Source organism: Rhyacophila brunnea, unplaced genomic scaffold (genome assembly GCF_057557595.1).
Source record: "Rhyacophila brunnea isolate RB1 unplaced genomic scaffold, BYU_Rbru_1.0 scaffold_4, whole genome shotgun sequence".
NCBI classification, from domain to species: domain Eukaryota; kingdom Metazoa; phylum Arthropoda; class Insecta; order Trichoptera; family Rhyacophilidae; genus Rhyacophila; species Rhyacophila brunnea.
Genome location: NW_028233068.1, coordinates 49,085,479 through 49,106,348, shown reverse-complemented (window position 1 = coordinate 49,106,348; position 20,870 = coordinate 49,085,479). Strand labels below are relative to the sequence as shown.

At 31.8% G+C, this 20,870-nt stretch overlaps 1 protein-coding gene across 1 annotated transcript in view; it reads right to left on the bottom strand.

Moving 5' to 3' along the window:
* LOC147067470 (uncharacterized) overlaps window positions 1–20,870 on the bottom strand; it is a 321,606-nt gene that overhangs the window by 20,976 nt on the left and 279,760 nt on the right. Inside the window, exon 2 of the mRNA XM_085953605.1 lies at window positions 15,489–15,611. Coding sequence (XP_085809731.1) covers window positions 15,489–15,611 — 123 coding nt within the window. The remainder of the gene's footprint in view (window positions 1–15,488; window positions 15,612–20,870) is intronic.

The following is a 20,870-nucleotide window of genomic DNA, read 5'->3' as shown; positions in this document are numbered from 1 at the left end:
ATTACCTTGAATATTAATGGGTGAGTGGTCGATTTACATTTTTTTTTAAATATAAGTATATTAATACTCTAAGGCTGCTAACACACAGCATAATATGAGAAATAGAGATCCCTGATTGATTAAAAAGGTCTTAATGACAAAACTTACAGAGCTATGACACCAAAAGTCAACTTTGTCAATGATTTTCAAATGGTTTAAAGTGACCTTTGATAGTCAACTATTTTTATTTCTATGCCTATATTTAATTAAAAACTGACAAAATTTCAAAATGTGAGTTATGACTCTGGGCGACTCAATTCTTATCTAACAATTTCTCAGTATAATTGTTATTAACTAATTGTTTCAATTTCCGGCAAGGAAAAGTGACCATCTATAATTACTGTTTTAAAATAGATACTTTACCTTCATTTTATAAAATAAACAAAATAAATGTTGTGTTCGTCAATACGTGAAGTATAATTAAAGACAGTAATTTCTCAGAAATAATAATGCTTTTTCGTATTCTTAAGAGCACTGAAACGTTTCAGTTTCTTCCCAGTTCATTATTGTTTGTTTGTAAAACAAAAGAACAACTTGTGTCTGAGAATAAAACCATCCACAAGTAGGTTCGATTCTTGCAATGATATTCAAAGAATACTTTTAATCACAAATTGTGACCTACTAACAAATTATATCTAAGTAACATCCAAATGTAAATTTTCAGTTTCAAACATAGTTTTTTCTTAAATTATTTGTGATTAATGAAAAAATCAAATTAGTTTTTATAATATCGCATTCTCTATTGATTACGTCAAATAAATTATTTTAATTCTCCATTGTAACATGGTCATCTTGTGGCGAAGGGTGTTGAGATGCGACGTACGAGTAAATAGTGCACACTAAACTTTGTCAGTGATTCTCATTTGTTTTCACTGAACTAAGAATTCAAATTGCAGATGGTGTCAGTTAGTTTTTTAAAAATCAATTAAACCCTGCATAATAGTTTAAGTATGCAATGGGCGATCCGACAAAAATTGTGCACACTTTTTCAGTAATATTTATTTGTTTTCGTTGTTAAGAATATAATATTACATTTTTTTTTCGACCATGTCCGATCCTAATAGAATCATATGGGCCTCCACAGAGTAGAGGTTTTGTATTAACAGATTTTTTGTTTTTTACGAGAAATAGATGTCAGCCACTTGCTCAACCTATTAGTTCCATACCCTGACTCACACAAATTGAAAAACAACAATATGTGTACTTGCCAGACCCAGGATTCGAAACTGGGACCCACGGCGTGATAGTCCAACGCTTATGCCGCGCGGCCACCGTGGGCGTCTCGACTCCATATTACAAATGGTGTTGGTTAAATTAATTAAACCCTGCCTAAACCAAAACATAATAGATAAAATTTATTTTACTATCTATAAACTATCTATAATTATGTACAATTTAATGGCATAATTTTAGATATTTTATAGATAGTCGAATATTTTTTTACTATTATCTATTATGACTTGGTTTACGCAGGGTTTAATTGAATTTTAAAAACTAATCAGCACTATTTGCAATTCGCAGTCTTGGTTGAATGAAAACAAATATGTTTGGCTGAGAAAATTTAATACGCACTATTTATGTCGGATCTTAACAGGGTACCTCCACACTTCGCCACAGATGGGAATATTATCTTATATTTATTTACTCAACTATCGGCTATTGGCAGATTGTAGTAAACATTACGAAACATTTATCATAAAACACCATAGCAACAAACGCAAACTGGCGTGGTTATTTTTGCCTAATTGTGACCAATGTTATTTCTATACGGAGTCGAGTCGTGGACCCTGAAGGGAAGGGAATGGAAGGCAATTGATGCCTTTGAGATGTGGTGTTGGCGCCGAATGCTCCGTATTTCTTGGACGGAGCACAGGACGAACCAGTCAATCATCCAGAGACTGAAGATAAAAGAACGGCTCTCGACAATATATCTGAGAAGAATTCTGCAGTTTTTTGGACATATTATCAGGCGCAGTTCGAACAACCTGGAGAGACTGGTAGATTTGGGTGGCCTCCAGAGAAGGCGAAGCAGAGGAAGAGCGACTCCATTCCATTCTGCCCTGAGAGAAGCGGAAGATCGAGAAGGATGGAAAGTCTTGGTCGCTCAAAGGATGGCGAAATTCAAATATCACGATCCTCAGCCATGAATGTACGACCAAGAAGATATTATTTTTGCACTGTGCATATATTTTTTATTACCTACATAATTATGCATCAATATAAAAAGTTTTTTTCGTGGAATTTTTTAATGAACGTCTATTTTACAACGTTTTTATTAGCTCGTATTCTTCCAGTGGTTGTTTATCCAGTACAAATCTTGCAATCGATTTTTAACTTTTCTACCAACTTCCCGACTAGCTAGACATTTGAAACTTTTAGAATATATCAGAATACGATGCCAATGCATTCTTTTAATACTTTTAGCCATATTTAAGTAGAATTGAATTCATTTTCAGTTAAATCTGTATTGTATGAAAAGTTATTTCGCAAGAAATCCGTAATCCAATCCACTATGATTGGTTACTAAGTGGGTGGTTCTAGCAACTAAATTATTAATATATACGTGCGTTACTATGGAAATCAAAATAACATTTCAGTATTCTATATTTGTTTTTTTGTTTGTTTTTTATTTACTTCATATCAAGTAAAAGTTTGAGCATATTGAGCATAATAATTTAAAACAGGAAATTTAAAAACGTTGTATATTAAAAGTTCTTTTTATCTTGTAATTATTTATATGTAGATACTTATAATTTTATTTTCTGCATGTAGTGTGAGTATAAAAATTCACATAATTTATGTTAGTTACGTATCGATAAGTACAATAAGAGAAATGGCTCCTTTTCTGATTGGTTTCCGTCTAAGGAAGACCTTCCACATTAAGAACGTGTATTGGATATTTATATAATTATTATATTGAATTTGTACATGCAACTGTATAATTATTGTTTCATGGGTGGGGAATATAACATTTTACTGTACGACAACATTATTTCGGCGACAACAGGAAGTCGCTCTTATCGCGTATAGAATATTTCACAGTGTTGTCATTTTTTGAGAAAACATATCCCGCGAAATTAGGTTTTAAGTTTATATCAATTCTATTCTCAGTAAGTTTATAAGTACATTAATTTATAAGTCTAATTATTGTTCAATAAATATCAATAGAATTTTTTTTTTCAAATAATTTCACCTCTTAATTATTACTATTATATTAGGTTAATTAATACAGCGTAATTATTGAATTTGGAAGGAAATGTATCATTGAACCCACATTAACTGATAATATTGCTGCAGGTATTTATTAATTAAATAACTAGAACACAAATTATGAGTAAAAAAGTAGAAGTGAAAGATATAACATATTCAATATTATATTGATGACCCAATCACATGTTTTATAATTTACAAATGATGTCTTTATATCATATTTTTAGTAAAATTGTTGTAGAAACACATACTGTGAAAATAATTTTCTATAAATTAAATTATATCCACCTTACATAAATTTTAAAACAATATGTACCTACTTATCGGTTTAAAAATTAGGAAAATAATTAGGAAAAAATAGGACGATTCATTAACTAACTAATGATCATTTATACTTAATTATTATACGTCTAAAATATTAATAAAATAGATTACGATACACATAACTTTATAATATACAAACATAATTTCCAGTATTTGGGGAAATATTTCTAGTATTACAACACTGAATTTTGACATACCTGACATGACAGGAACCCGTAAAATGGGCTTGTTGAAAGTATTGTATAAGCTCGCCTTTTAAATACGACTCTTTTTCTTCTTCGCAATAAATCAAAAGTTTACTGATAATAATTCGAATATCAATTCGTATTGTTTTAGACATCTTTTGAATATAAAAAGCTTCAAATTACGTAAATTGATAGATGCGTCCAATACGAAGTGTCAAAAATGTAATGAAAAATTTGGGGGCGTTCCTAATTTGAAACCGGAAATTCGATTAGGTGTACGTAGTTCACAGATTTGCCACGTAGCCAAGATGAAGTTGCCGGACAATAGTCTTAAACATATTATATTTTTATTAATAAGTGAACATGAAATAATATGTGATGACCTGTTACTTTAATAATTGTGAAAATAAATGATCTAATAAACCGTTCATCTGGTCATTTTTATTATTTATTATATATGCAAAACCTCTATAGTTAAAATCACCTTACTGTCATTCTATGCATAGTTTAAGGAAACTGAATTTGGGGTTCACTATGTAAGTATACTGCTAGGGAGTATGAATTTAAAAAATAGTTAACCCTATGTGTGTGTACAGACTAACACATACTATTTATAAAGCATTTTAATTGCAATGTTTGACTACTTAAAAATATATTAATATATAAAATGACGTACACCATTTTGATTCAGTGTGCGTTTTTTTACATATAAATAAAGTATCATGGGATCAAAATAAATTAAATGGCTCGGGTATTTTGTGCAAAAAAAATGGTGCGTGCGCTAGTTTGGTATAAAAATCAAACATTCAGCTTTCTTGGAGGCCTCTTTAGGGGTAGCTTTCCACATTAAATTGCTGAAGAGGAGGAAGCGAAGCAATGTTTTGACTTTTGAGGGAGCGATACATTAATTACTTGAAACATTTGTAGCGGTGAGAGTTTCATTGTTTCTTATGCCTCGAGCCAAATTGAGGGAAATTATTTCAGACAGAGTGCTGCAAAAAACACCGAGACAGTTGTAATTTAAAGCACATTAGCAGACATTTGTACAAGTATTTTTTTCTGTTTTTTAATCAACGTAATAACTATGGATTAGTTTTAATACTATAGTATGCATTTATTCACTCGATTTTAATTAATATAGCATAAGTACTAGAAATGAACGAGGCCGGACTGTATTTTGAAGATATTTTTGACAATTCTTTATTTGAGGCTGTATGGATACTATCCATTATACAATATCATCATCAGCCTGGATCTATCCACTGCTGGATGAAGGCCTCTTCAAGCTGCTTCCACTTCTCTCGGTCCTGTACATTGCGTTGCCACGTACTTCCTCAGAACTTTATCACTTCATCGATCCAGCGGCTTCTAGGTCTACCTTGCGGACTTTTTGTACTTCTTGTATACCACTGGATGACTAGATTTGTCCAACGATTGTCTCTTCTTTGAGCTATGTGTCCAGCCCATCTCCATTTAAGGCTTTTAATAAACTCTTTTACATCGCAAACCCTTGTCTGCTTCCTTATCCACTCATTCCTCTTTTTGTCCTTTCGCGTTATGCCCAGCATGTACCTATCCATACCACGTTGTGCTATTCTATAATTACATAATATTGTATGTGCTTTTTAATTTCAATGAGATCTACATTTAACTACTAATGATTTTCATCGAAAGTTGATTTAGTGAAGGGTGAAGGACTTTTCTAGTTTTTTTTTTCAATATTTCTTATCCCTAGTTCTTTGCTGCAAGTAAATGTAAATACACTGAACTTTATTAGTATATAACAACAAAGGGTTTTAAGTTTTACCCCTTAGACTTAGGCAGAATTTGTACAGCGATTGTTCACTCGCTGAGCGACATATCCAAATGATTGCAATTTTATCATCTTAGCAATATACTCTAAACTTGTCTGCTTCTTTAACCATTGGTTTATTTTGTAGTCTTTCAACGTTATGCCTAACATGCACCTTTCCATGCTCCATTGTGCTACTCGTAGTGTTAGGTTTTTTCTTATATTGAGAGTCTATATTAATTAACGTTTACCATCATAGCACTAACGTCGCATCTCCATATCTGACGCAAAAATAAAGGATTCTTTATCATCGGAACAAAGACCCAATTTTGATAATTCACTTCCATGAGTCTACGTTGATTAGTACCTAAGACATAATATCCAACCACTGATTTATCTCCAAGGATACCGTGTTCTCAGTCGTATACGGAAATGATAGGAAAACTAGATAAATATAATAGGTATTAAAACTTTCGAAAAGTTTTATTTTATCTTTGACACTTATATCCTATACTGTTTGACACCTACGATAATATTATATTATGAAGTCTGAAGTTGGCAAATGGCAAAACCTGAGTCGCAAAAGTTATTCGATAAGGATGTATATAAATTCCATGTCAATTTATCTGGATTAAAACAAGATACTTATTATATTAACTACCAAGTATTCATCCTGTATTAACAAGGATCTTAGACTCTCTATTCACAAAAAATCTTCTAACGATGGATGGAACATATCTACAACGGATGGATCAAATTCCATAGAAGATACTTGTTCTATACATACGGTGGAAAATACCTGTTGAAACACCAATACCGTGCTGGAGAGATAATGTGGGAACGGATTTCAAAGACTTGATAATAGTGAACAATTATTAGACTAATTAGAGAAAGCTAGTGGCATGGATGCCATTGAATAAATAAAAGAAGTAGATAGAAGATTCCTAACTTATCTTTCTATAATAAATTACTATTAAGTACTTAGTATCTTAAGTTATTTATGCGATAGTAATTTTTATGGTTTCGATAATGGTGTAATGTTTAAAATAGTTATCGATTAAAAAAAGTCTTTAGAACACAATTTTTGTAACTAATAAACTATTAAACGCATACTCAAAATTCCTTTAACTGACCGATTGACAAATTTATTGTTAACGTTTTAAATCAAACGAGAAATGACCGACATTTTTTGCGTAGTATTACAGCCAAAAAACTATAGTACCTCGGTTGCATTATGAAAGCATGAAAGTACAGCATCCCCCAATTTGTCATCCAAGGAAAGATCAATGATAAACACCGCAGAGGACGACGCCATATTTAGTGGCTTAATAATGTCCGTGATTGGTACGATGCAGCTCAATCGAATGGTTTCAGCGCATCTATTCTATACACAAGACTGCTATTGGCAGCTATCGAGGATAGTTTTGTATATAAGTATTAGCACTTATTATAATAATTACAATAAGTTAGCTGTAACTATTACAATAAGTGCCATATTTTAATAGCACCTCTCTTAGGTGTGTTAAATTTTAGAATAAAATAGACAGTTTTGACTGTTAACACGGCTAACTGTTATATATTGTAACAATTATAATACTTTAATACAAACATATGAAAAACTACCCTCGATAACTGCCGATATCAGTCTTGTCTATAGAATAGATGCATACGTCGCAATAATGATAGAGCAAAGATCATCCAGGTAGTGGCCGGGCTCCGTTAGGGGATGTGAAACTATTAAACTATTTTTAGATTAATGATTTCTAAGAAATTTGATTAAAAAATGAAAACCTCACTCTCTTTACTTCATTTAAAAAAATATAATATGTAGGTAATATTTTGTTTAAAGAAAACGTTAATTAAAATTATAATATCTATCAAAATATACGCATTTTAATTTGGGAATTTAATATATCGCACCCCTAGTTTTAAACTATTACAAGTCAAAAAACTGACATTTTGATTTAATAATGCAGAAAGGTTGAAAATATCATTATTTATCTGGTCAAAGACTATCACAAGTCTAAATAAATTCTACGGAAATACAGGACAGAAAGAATAGTCTATCATTTTTATAAATAGTATTGTGTGATATTTAAAGACTATGCTATTTTGAGTTGTTATGGTCTTAAATTAGGATTCAAAATTTTAGCGAGTTTAAGACTATGACATCTTGAATTATCATAGGTCAGGAATGGACAAAGTAAATAAAAGTTGTGTTGTGGTCACACTGTTGACTAGCCATTCTGAAAATTGAACAGTAGTTTGTTGATAAATACAATAATAAATAAAACAAACAGTGATGGAATCATAGAAAAGGATCTCACACATGAAAACCATAAGAAAATTGATACCGAATTAAAACAATATTTTAGAGATCACATCAATTGCATTCCTAGGGTAGAATCCCACTTCCTGAGAGCTCAAACTTTCAACCATGTCCGATCTAATAAGATCATAATATGGGCCTCCACGGTGTGGTTTGTATTATCAGATTTTTGTTTTTTTTTCGAGATATAGATGTCAGCCACTTGCTCAACCCATTAGGTCCATAATCTGACTCATACACAAATTGAAAAACAATATGTGTACTTGCCAGACCCAGGATTTGAGCCTATGACCCACGACGCTTACACCAGACTAACTACCAGACAATTTATTGATGGCTCTTTAAATTTAGCAACACTATAGGCTATACAAAGGAAAGTGTCAACAAAATGATCGACCTTTCGTGAAGTTATCTCAGTATACTACGATCTTTAATACAGAATTTTATATAGGGCGCTTTCAGTCAAAAAAAGAGCAATGGTCAGCACAGCATATACAAATTTAAATGATACACAAAAAGCAAAACAATTAATTTCGTTCAATGTCATATCCCAAATAAAGAAAAAGCACGAGAGGAGAAAAAAATGACGTGAAAAATGGAGCTATCCCTGATCCAGATAATATTATGATAGTTTCATGTTTCGATTTGCAAGCAGTTCTCTCATAACCCTGTGGTGAAGTCTCAAACTTCTATTACACCAGAAAACTTGCAACATATTTCACCATCTTTTATATTGCTGAGAAAAAGGGTTTTGTTGTATCTGGAACGAAGTGACTGCTAAACGAGGTTCTAATGAAATTGGTAGTTGTATTTACATACCATTACTTGAAAAAAAATCTAAAGAAGAATGTGCATTTTTGGTCCGATAACTGTGCTAGACAGAATAAGAATAAATAGTTAGTTGCGTTGTATTTATCATTGGAAATAGAAAATGTAAAGTCTATAAAGCAAAAATATTTGATGGGTCACACCCAAGATCAGTGGATTGCGATGCACTCACTCATTGAAAAAGAAAAAAAGAGAATGCTAAAAGGGCTCCAGTATTCATACCAGCTCAATATAGATACCCATTATAGCCATGGCTGAAAAGAGTGGTGAACCTTATAGAGTTAATGCAATGGCAACTGATGATATATTTGACCTGAAATTGCTGTCCGATGAGCTGGAACAAAATTATGTTATAACTACCGAAGTACGAAGGTAACATGGCAAGCAATCAAAGTCATGCATTTGAAAAGAGAATCACCATATAGTTTTTTCATTAAAACCAATTTTATTGATTCTTCCTACGAGGAAATTAATATAAGGCATCGCATGACGGGTCGTCCGGTTCACATGAATATAATAATTTTACAGAAAGCTTATAATGAGCCACTATGAATAACCATGCAGAAAAGGCAAGATCTTTTAACTATATGCAAAAAAATTGATACCGATGACGTACCACAATTTTTACAATAATTTTAAAGTCGCTAATAGTACTCAAGTGGCAAGAAATGACTTGGTTCACGAAGAGAGTGATGGAAATTACTCTGATTAATTCTAAATTATATAATAATTTTCATTACGTAATGTGCAAGAATCTTGATTAGGTAATCATAATCTTATACAATTATATATTTTAAAAATTTGGTAGGTATGTGATGGTTTACCTGTTCCAGTTATTTTATTTTGAAATAAAAAATTCAAATAACCATTTCGTTTATTATTTTACTTGATATGCATAATATATTGAAGAGATTTTATGTTGTTTCATATTAGTTTGTTTTGTGTGCATGATGGGTTATTTCAAAATTTATCAAAATAGTCCAATTTTAGACTATGACATTTCAAAAAAACTACCAAAAATATGTGTTCTGTATAATTTTTCAATATAATAATAATTTCATACAAAAATACAAGCCCTGATACACATCGAGCAAGAAAATCAGTTTGGTACATATATTTTTAGATTTAGTTGAGAGGGTTTGAATCTTTGAATCCAATTATCTCAGAATGCTGTTTTTTGACTTGTCATACTTTAAAACTAGGGGTGCGATATTATTATTTTTAATGTTATCATAATATTTTATTAAAAAAAAAACATTATTATTTTATCGTGGTTTCAAAAAACGGAAGTTTTTCCTGGAATCTAAAGAAAACCTCATTAAAACAATGTATCGTAATAAATTCCTATATAGTATTGAATTACAAATGAATAATGTTATTTTATCAAAAAGGTACACTAATAACTGTGGAAGATTTACCCACAGCGTTAATGATAACAATATTCCCTATACCTGTTTTCTCTCTATTATTATTCTGAACATTATTTTTGGCGACTTGTCGGCCACCCTGTCTGAAAGCACAAGGTTCATATGCCAAAATGTCGGTTTTCAGTGCATCGCAAACTTTTAAAATGCGTGGAAACCAAATAGTCCAGTCAATGAATATACTTAATGTAGATTGTAGAGTGTATGCGACAATTTTTGACATCAGGACTTTGTTAGGAGTAGTTAGTAGGTACTTAATCATACTAAAAGTCGCCGCCCCTGGGAGGTGAGCTAAAGACGGGAGGGGGGTCGAAAGGTCCCATTTTTTGGTTTTGTGCTTATATCTCGAAAACGGTGCATGTAGAAAAAAAATGTTTCAAATAAAAATGAAAGTTAATTAAATTTCTTATAAAATTATTTCTATACATATTTGTGGAATTCCCAACGGTTTCCGAGATATACGTAATTGAAAATTGATAATTGAATAAACTGCATTTGAGGGGCTTGTTTGTTCTCAGTTTTAAAAAGTTCTTGTTCGATAATATAAATAAGTTAATATTTTTCGAGTTGGTAGTATTAAATGGATTGACCAAAAATAAAAAGAAAATAGACGCGCATATACTGTATTTTTATACGATTTTAAGTGATTGTTTATAATTACTGATTTTTCATTCATTAGTTATTGAAAAAATACTCTCAGATAAATCCTAGAATCAATCTCCGACCGAGTTCCATTTAAACATACGACTACCACATGCCACACGATTAGTTTATGCATTAAATTACCTAGCTTAGAAAATAACTGACTTATTGATTTATTTCCCCAAATAGGTCAGTTAACATATATAAATAAAATATTGTTTTTAAAATCATTACTATATAGGTATTATGTTCATATAATTATTGGCTCTACAATCCTATGTGTATCTGAGACGCCTCACATAGAGGTTTCTTAACAGATTTTTCTTTTACGAGCAATAGTTTTCAGTCACTTGCAAAATACTCTGGCTCCAAACACACATTGCAAAACAACATGTGAAATTTTACCAAACCAGGGACCCACAATATTATAAGCCTGACATAGGTAGAACCACTCAGCCATCGTGTCCTTTAGTAAAGTTAATAGTAAATATATCTGGTTTAAACTGCTAACGACTTTTCACAAATTTTCTGTGTATACATAGAACTTTAAATTCATTACACAGTCTCTTCCTTCCCTTTCCTTCTTTTTTATTCTTTTTAACACTACAACAGGCCATTAGGCGTAATTACAGTAGCGTAGTGAAACACTAGTTGGTAGTAAAAGTGAAACAATCACAAACACTTGGACTTGGAAAAAATCACATATTATGATATTACCAGGAATCAAACCCGAAGCCCCTGGTGAAAGGCAAGCACTTTATACACTAAACTATGAAAGCTTTCTAGAGAAATGACAATATATACAATCTGTTAAAATACTGGGGTGGTCCATTACACTAAACGTGAGGTCTACATTCCCAAAATATCTGATTTCATAGTCCCCTTAATATAAAGTTTTTTTGGTACTGTTCGGTTATCAGGAATACAGCGGAAAACACATTTTGAAAATACCCGATATACTGGATTATTTGCTAGTTTGGGTTAGTTTAGGTTAGGTTAGGATAGGTTGGGTTAGGTTAGGTTTGGTTAGGTTAACCTAACAAATAATCCGGTTTATCGGCTATTTTCAAAATGTGTTTTCCGCTGTATTCCTGATAACCGAACAGTACCGTTTTTTTATTTCCTTTTTATTCGTTATAATATTTTCAATCGACACAAAATGAAAGTTTAGGAACCCTCTTTCAACCCTTCCGTAAAAATAATCCTGCAAAGATAAGCGGGGCTTGTATTGTTTTGCGCGAAGGGCAGAATTAACAAACAATTAATTGTTTTCGAATAAATTCGCAGAGTCGCGTTCAACAAAACGTGTATACAAAATGTATATCTGGCACAGCCCGCCTAAGTGGAACTTGTAAAGAGAAAGATAAAGCGTCATCACATCGCGAAATTAAAACAGGGGATGGAAACAATGACGGAATAAAAATTTATAGGCATTTCCCTCGATGCCTATTTTTGCTGGGTTTTAATTGATCCATAAATTTCAACATATAGATTTTTTTGTATCCACATCATTACAAAATCTTTTCAGTGGCTATATTTATGTTATAAATATTCATTATATTATTATACAATGGCGTGATCGTGATTATTATATAATGACAGGATATTTGAGGTACCCATTTAAAAAATCTAACAAAAATAAATAAGTACTGATAAGCCTCAATTACATTGAGCTTCTTTACGAGCTTTTTATTGGCGAATTTACAATCAGCCTGTAAAGTAGCCCAGTGTAATCATCGAACAAGCTAATAAGCAGGTTGTAAACACTCTACCGAGAAAAGTTGAAAACCGGTCAACTTTACACGCTACACGCCGGCGTATGGGCCTACTGCGTCTGCGCAGTAGAGCGCAGTAGCAACCTCCCGGAAAAAAACGAACTACGTTCTGTCAAAATAGTCGCTGGCTTGTGGCTTCTCAGAAAATGGAAAGTTTTGTGTGTAATCATCAAATCGCAGTAGCTGAATCGCCCGCTTTTAAATTCGCCAACAAACAGCTTGTAAAGAAGCTCAATGTAATTGACGTTATATCCACCATTAAAATTACCATCCTTTGGGATTAAGCCAGAACTGACTTCTGGCATTCTCATTACTAGTTATCTGCATTTTTTTATGGTCGTACAGTCATGGCTGAGGGTCATGACCGTTTTTTAATGTTGCCATCTTTTGAGCGACCAAGACTTTCCATCCTTCTCGACATTCCGCTTCTCTCAGGGCAGAATGGATGGTGCCTCCAGTCAACTCTTTCACTTAGCCGCTCTAGTGCGTAGGCGCTCTTTCTTTGCTGTGCCTTCGCTGGAGGTCACCTAAAACCACCAGTCTCTCCAGGTGTTCTGGTCCGCGCCGGACAATATGTCCAAATAACTGCAGAATGCGTCTTCGACATACTGTTGAGAACCGTTCCTTTATATGCAGTCTCTGGATGATTGACTGGTTCGTCCTGTGTCCCGTCTAAAAATACGAAACATTCGGCGCCAATACTTTATCTCAAAGGCATCAATTGCCTTCCGCTCCCTTGCCTTCAGAGTCTATGAGTCGTTTCCGTATAAAAATATAGAGAGCACTAATGTATCATCATTTATGTGGTACCTAAACGAAATTCTTTTGAAACTTTGATTATTTGAATAATGTACCTAATGATCTATAACTTTGAAATTAAATGCACAATTGGAACCTATTAATTAAAATTTAACAAATACTTGCCGATATTTAGATTTATAATGTAGGTCAAGACGAGTGTCGGGTGTTTGTTTCTAGTGACACATTCGGGTCTTTTGTTACTTTTCTGAGCTGCCAATCGAAAGTGTACATATCAGTACCGACTCGATAATATTGTCACAATAAGGAAGAGTTGTGTATATGTTAATATTTGAAAAAAATAGTCATTGAAGGGTACAAAATCAATCATTCACACAGGGCTCGAAATGAATCGGAGCGCACCGGAGCGCCGTTCTGGTTCATAAAAACTCCGTCTTAAAATATTAATTTGACCGTATGAACTAGAGTTTTTATATATGCATGTAATAAAAATTCTTACACACTTATTTTTATAAAATACACATTCAATTAGATAACTATGTTAATATTTTCATGAAATTATCGAGCGCTCCGGTTCGTAAAAATTAAGATCAGCGTATTAAATTAAGATCGACGTTAGTTAGTATTTTATTCAAATAGTCTGTGGCACCCCTGGGAATTGCTCAAGGATCCCCAGGGAACTGGTATGCATACTTTGAACATCACTGGCATATAGAATGATAAGTCTTCGATTTTCATAAGCAATTATTTTGAAACAACACTTTTTTTTAAATAGGTATTAATTTATTTTTTAAATTACGTCGGTGCCCAAAGATTTATTCTCCCTATTAAGAAAATAGCACAATTTATAATAAGCTATTGCGAGCTTATATGAAAACGCTTTTAAAAAAAAATATATAAAAAATGTAATTATTTCTTTGCTCCCTGGAATACATACATCAAATACAACCAGTCATCTCAAGATATGATCCCACAATGCAGTAAATGCTTGAATAGAAAAACTATCGCGTTTAGGCGCAAACCGGAAATGCTCGAGGACACAAGATGGCGCCCCACTCACGGAATGGCCGCTCTCTCAAGATGGCGTCTATGGCAGCCATATTGGAGTCACTGAGGGTCTCTTGAGAGAGTCGCGAGACTCACGACGGCTTTAGGGGAGACAGAGAGTGATGGTTTAATTGTTACACGTGGAATTCGCTACAATGGAACTCAATGATAGTTGAGCAGAGGGAATATTTAAAATTTCACATATTGTGTCAAAAGAGCGGTATTAAGGGGAAATTTGTGAAGTGTGCTTTATTTTCAAAGCATGGATAAGATTGTAATATTGCTTTACAAAATTAATACAGGGTAAGCATTTAAAGCACATGTTAACATAATAAAAATATTTTAAATGTGGCATAATATTCTCATTATCAAGAAAAAAATACATTTAAAACTTTCAATTAAATAATAAAATTATCGAGTATTTGCCATAAGTAAGCGACTAAATAATATCAAAATGTAATATTAAGTGTACTATTTTTAACATCTACGATATCCTCGAAAGTAAGTAGATTTGAAAAATTTTAAACTACATATTTGAATATGTGTGAAAATCATTCTTTAGACAAAAGGCCAAATGTCAAACCTGTAATAGCATTGTTGCTAATATGTTATGTTGTTTCTATGGGAAAGTATGGGATTTGAAGCGTAATCACATGATAGATAGCCGTAATAATTAAAATAATATTTAGGTTCCGCGATTTATAGATTTAATTATTTTATGAAGTATATTTTTTATACAAATTATTGTCACCCCAGTTCGATTTTATCTTGTGTTATGAATTATAGGTACCTACTTCAAAACTCAGTTAAAGCCTAGTTATAAGACATAATTTGCTTGAATCATATACGGATTGATAGCTTAAAAGCGAGAACACTCAACCGAAAAGTGAAAAATGTAAGTTCAATTACCACTCGGTCTAACTATTTTTTTGTTGATTTTTTCTAATATATAATATGTTTCTGACGTTTATAAAAAATAGTTTTATATAAAATAAAGAATTAAACATCCATATACTATGTATAATATAGTCAGTAATGAAAAAAAATATTTTCTATTAAAATATAATAGAAATAGATTAACGACATAATGCTTCAAATCAAACCCATGTAGCACTAATTGAATGGCATTCTTACCTAGTTCCGAACCGCAGACCCTCGGGATGATTTCGAGGATAGCGGAGCACGAAGCATCTTCAAAGCAGAGTTGACGAGCCAGTAGACAATTGAGGATCGCTATGGACGTTCGAACGTTGAGTCCTGAAACCGAAAACATACAAGCTATTAAAATTTATTCCATCGAATGTATGTATTGTAGAAGTAAATAATTGTCAGCATATAATTCCCATGAAGATGCACAAACCATATCAGATCGCAACGTCTATAAGTGCAAATAATTACTATTGTATACAATCTAATTTTTGAACAGTACCTAATTATATTATTTGAATTACAATTCTAGTAATTAAATTGTTATTTTTATGAATAATTATTATTGTTTACTGAGTTATTACGACTCGTCGTTTCAGAAGTAAAACTTGTTAAGTGCAATGTTAAACTATTACACTTAATGAGTTTTATCTCCGACACGGTGTATCAATAATATATACGAGTCACAGATTGAAAGTATAATATTTAGATAATCTAAAACTCAGACTGCCTTTTCCCATTGTCTCACGCACAATCATTTGAATACTTTCTAGCAAGTATCTGTAAAAATAATGTGTATTCATTCCAATGCAATGCGCATGGAAGTTTTTCATTTTGAATATTTTACAACTGTATTTTCATAAATGCCCTTGTAATACCTTCTATGTCCACAATATAAATTTTACCGAAATTTTTGTTTTTTTTATAGTAGTTAATTAAATGAATGTTCTTTTTTTCAATTTTTATGCTACATTTATGATTGAATATGTCAACTGAATTGAAGACTTAGTGATATAGAATCACTCAATGTTGACTATCAACTCTTGGTGAACGACGTAGACGTAATTCTAAGTTGTGAATTATTATACAGTATAATATAAAATATTTTATATCAATCTCATTGTTTACGAAGCGAAACATCGTATGTCAATTTTAAAGCCTTGATAATAGCGTATAACCAAAAATAGATATTATACAATCTGCCAAATTGTAGAAGTACCTACTCATAAAAATTTGTATATTATAATATTAGTGTGAATTGTACATACACTTAATTATTACGAATTACCAAGTACACGGTAAATCTTTTAAATTGATTAGAGGTCATACTTTATTTTGATCCATTTCTCGTAAAACAAAACATCAATCTGTTAATACCTATCACCTCCACTATGTAGTGGTCCATATGATTTTCTTAGAATCGAACTTGGTAGAAATGTATATATATATATATATTATGATTTGGTCTATATATATATATATATATATATATATATATATATATCGCTACCTGAAAGCAACAGTGGGATAAGTCAAAAATAAGAGTTTCGAGATAATTAAACGTAGGTACCTAATTAATGTTTGTGCTATACAAATCAAATATTTAGTTATTTATTTTATGTTTGTTTAGTTGTTTCTGCGGTTTATAATAGATGATAATAATAGGATTTTTTGTTTACCATTATTAAGAGTAGGGTATCTCAGTTATTCCACTGTTGCTTTGAAGTTATGGGATAATTTGAATAAATGCAACAGCGGTATGTTTTCTTTTATATAATGGAGTATTACAGTTTTTTTTAAATCTCAGTGATACATTATATAGCTTTCAGCAATCGATTGGCATACTTATTTCAAAATCGTCATTTTTCACTTCATCTCAGTGTTGCTTTGAGATAGCGATATATATTTAAAATAATATATATACCAAATAATAATAGTAGAAATGGGTTGTATAGATCTGACAAAAATAACACCTTTTCATCCAAACGTCTTATTTGTTTTTCTTGAACTAAGAATACAAATTGCTGATGGTGTTTAAAATTCTATTAAACTCAGCATAAACCAAACCTAATATTATAAAACAATATTCTTATATCTATAAAGTAACAAAAGTTATGTATGATTTAATGGTATAATTTTAGATATTTTATGGATAAAAGAATATTTTTTATCTAATTTATATTATTATGGCTTGCGTTAGGCAAGGTTTAATTAAATTTTAAAAACTAACTAACACCATCTGCAATTTGTAGTCTTAGGAAACAAATAAATATGTCTGACAAAGTTTAGTGCGCACTGTTTATGTCGGATCTCCACAGCCTACCACCACCCTTCGCCACTGATATAATATATTACGTATACCTATATGTGTAATTATTATTGAAGATACAATTCTAGACGCGTTTGGAAAATCAGATCAGAGTACATTTTTGGCGTGTGACAATATGTAACACATAATTTATTTTTTCACACAAAAATAAACGCATTCGATTGGATTCGAACCATCGATTGTTCGGTTATATACTCTAATCGTGACGATTATACAGTATAATCGTATAGTTTAGAATTGTTCCGTTGCCTAGGCAGCTAATTTATTATTGTCTGCCATTTGCAATTCCTTACGCAAACAAACTATTAAACGTCATAGTGGCAGTTATTACTGTAAAAATAAAACAACGATAAATAATTATATAATTTAGTAAAATAAGTCAAAGTGAATAGAAATAAACCAACGGCGTTCCAATAAGCGGTCCGTTTTCTTGAGTGTGTAATTTAACAAGATAATTAAGACTATTATAACCTCAGCTGGGGCACGGTCTAAAAAGATCGTGACTAGGCGATACGCGGATTGTGTAAATGACGCGTGCCGAACGAAATATAATTTGTCATAAAAATTAAACATGCGTCTATTTAATGTTCTGTTTATTGTTCTATTAGTAACAATAATAATATGAGTCGTATAGGATCAAAAGTACAACTGTCGCAAATATATCGAAATTTAACTAAGTATGCCAAATTCTTCTTCTGACCATAATGTACGACTAGCAATATAATATTCGAATGAAAGTCATATCTGTGTGGTATAAAATTGTGATGGAAAATAGGGCTTGGTATCAGAATTAGAACTGTTCAATACTTTGGAAATAAAAGTAGAACTGTTGAATTTGAATTGAATTTCTAATTTCTAAATGTAGAAACATATTTCATACTATTATAACACTAAAAAAGCCAACAAAACGTTTTTCGTCATTTTCTCAAAATGATGAATAACGCACAGATCTACTTTTGATACTATTCGACTCACATATTCAATGACATGTTTTCTTTTTGAAGTAAATGGGTAACGTTTTTAGTCATCTTTACACGATTCAAGAATTAATACCCACGTCGCCATCACGAAACAAATTGACTTGTTCACAGCTCGACTTTTGCTCTCCGAATGCCAGCGAGTCCAAAATTTCGTCGCACCTATAGTTGAAAATTATTTGCCGTTTCACTGAAGTATGCTCTTAAGAGCTAGTCGAAGAATCTAGGTTATTACAAGTTTTGTTTTTGTTTTGTTACGCCAAAGAAGTATAACTTCTAACACGCGTACATAAGTACACACACCGATTTTTTTTATACATTATTTCAGCAGATAAATGTAATCATAAGAATGGAATTATTTACCAATCTGAATTTTTATTATGGAACATAGGAGTAATTTCACTGCTAATATAACGATACACGAAGCATTTTATTTCCAATCCCCCCGATACTCATTCGTGCAATCAATTCGGCTGTTCGCTTTTGACGTTAATTCAGATATCAGTCCGCAGGCTGTAAATAAAACACTACATTTTCTGGATACAATTGCAATTATTGTTATAATACTTTGACCTGTGGGCAATGCTATAAAATGACAAGCAGGAGTTACAAATGACAACTCAAAAAAAAAAAAACATTCACACACCAATAATTCCTTTATTTATCATTCATATTACAGCAGACTAGTAGTTGTTTGTTATTTTAATTTGATAATATGTCCAACTACTAAGTTCATTTTGTTTTTATATGGATACATATTTGATTAATAAACACAGAAATAATTTTATAATATTTATTTATTGTTTCATATCTATTTTAATATTACATGATAGTATGGCTTTATTATTTTTGGTAGTTTTAACAGTAAACGATTATTCAATTAAAAGATTCTTAGTGGACTGCTTGATTGAAAGGCTTGATATCGACTTAGACCGTTAGTTCTATTTTATGTCGATATATATTACTATGAGATAGAAAGCATATATATTTTGGTCAAAATATTATACCAAGTATGACCATCACTTTGTTTAATAGGTATAATAGTAAGGTATAGGTGTAAGTATCACTGCATATACTAATGAAAGTGGAATATTTATTAACTTTATACCCATTATCTAGTGATTTATTTTGGTTGTCTGGATAATCAGTTTGGTAGCCGCTATCGAATTTTGAAAACACGCCACCATTTGAAACAATACTTACTACAAAGTTAACTATTATGGAACATGCAGCCAGACATGTTTGTCGGCGTCTATCTATAGAATTTTATCAAATATAAATAGGAAAACGCTTCAGAGAGTATTAAAAGCCATTAGTTAAAAATTTTCGCAATTAAGTATGACTCCTTTAGCAGAATGGTCTATGTACGTGGGCGCGATACCCGAGAGATGCAGGTTCGATCCTGCGTATCTATCAGTGTACGATCAGTGTGCGATCGTAATTTTTCTGTTGGTTATAATAAAATTTTCTCAGAAGTGTTTATTATTCAAATAATTGAATGAATAAATTATTAAAAATTTATTAAACTACATTTAAATAAAAATAGAATCTTTATCGTAGTTAAAGCCGCGTTTAAACGATCCAAATACGATCCAAGTAGACTTGGATAGGAATAATTAGTATGAAGATGTCTCATCCAAGTGACAGCTCCATAGTATTTATTCCTATCCAAGTTAACTTGGATGAGTGGGACGCGGTCCAAGTAGCTTGGATAGGAATAATTAGTATGAAGATGTCTCATACGAGTGCACTTGGATGGGAATAAATAGTATGAAGCTGTCGCTTGGATGGCACTCGATCCAAGTGTACTTGGATGGTACTTGGACCGTGTCAACGCGGCTTAATATTTGAATTATAAATAAATAATTTTATTGATTATGTAGATTATGAAGAAAATGTATTTCTTTAGAAATTTATATTACATTACATAATTTGTATTCTACCGTTAGATCCGCTAATTAAACTGCCATAGCACTGCAATTCATCTTAAATAATATTTATTTTTTATAAAGGAATACGTATTTTTGTCTCGCAATTCCGTTTCCAGGTTATTCCATACCCAACACTCACTTAAATACGACAATGAAATATGGTACAAACTTTAAAGTTTACCTACTCAATTTTATTATCCCTGGCTGAAAAAATATACATAGAACGTGTGCATTGTTTAATAATTGAATAGGGTCAGTTTCAGTGCGTCAATTATTTTCGAATCGACATCCATCCCTCTTACACCCACACCAAATTCTATAAACGAAATAGTCGAGAATAGTCACGAACAGT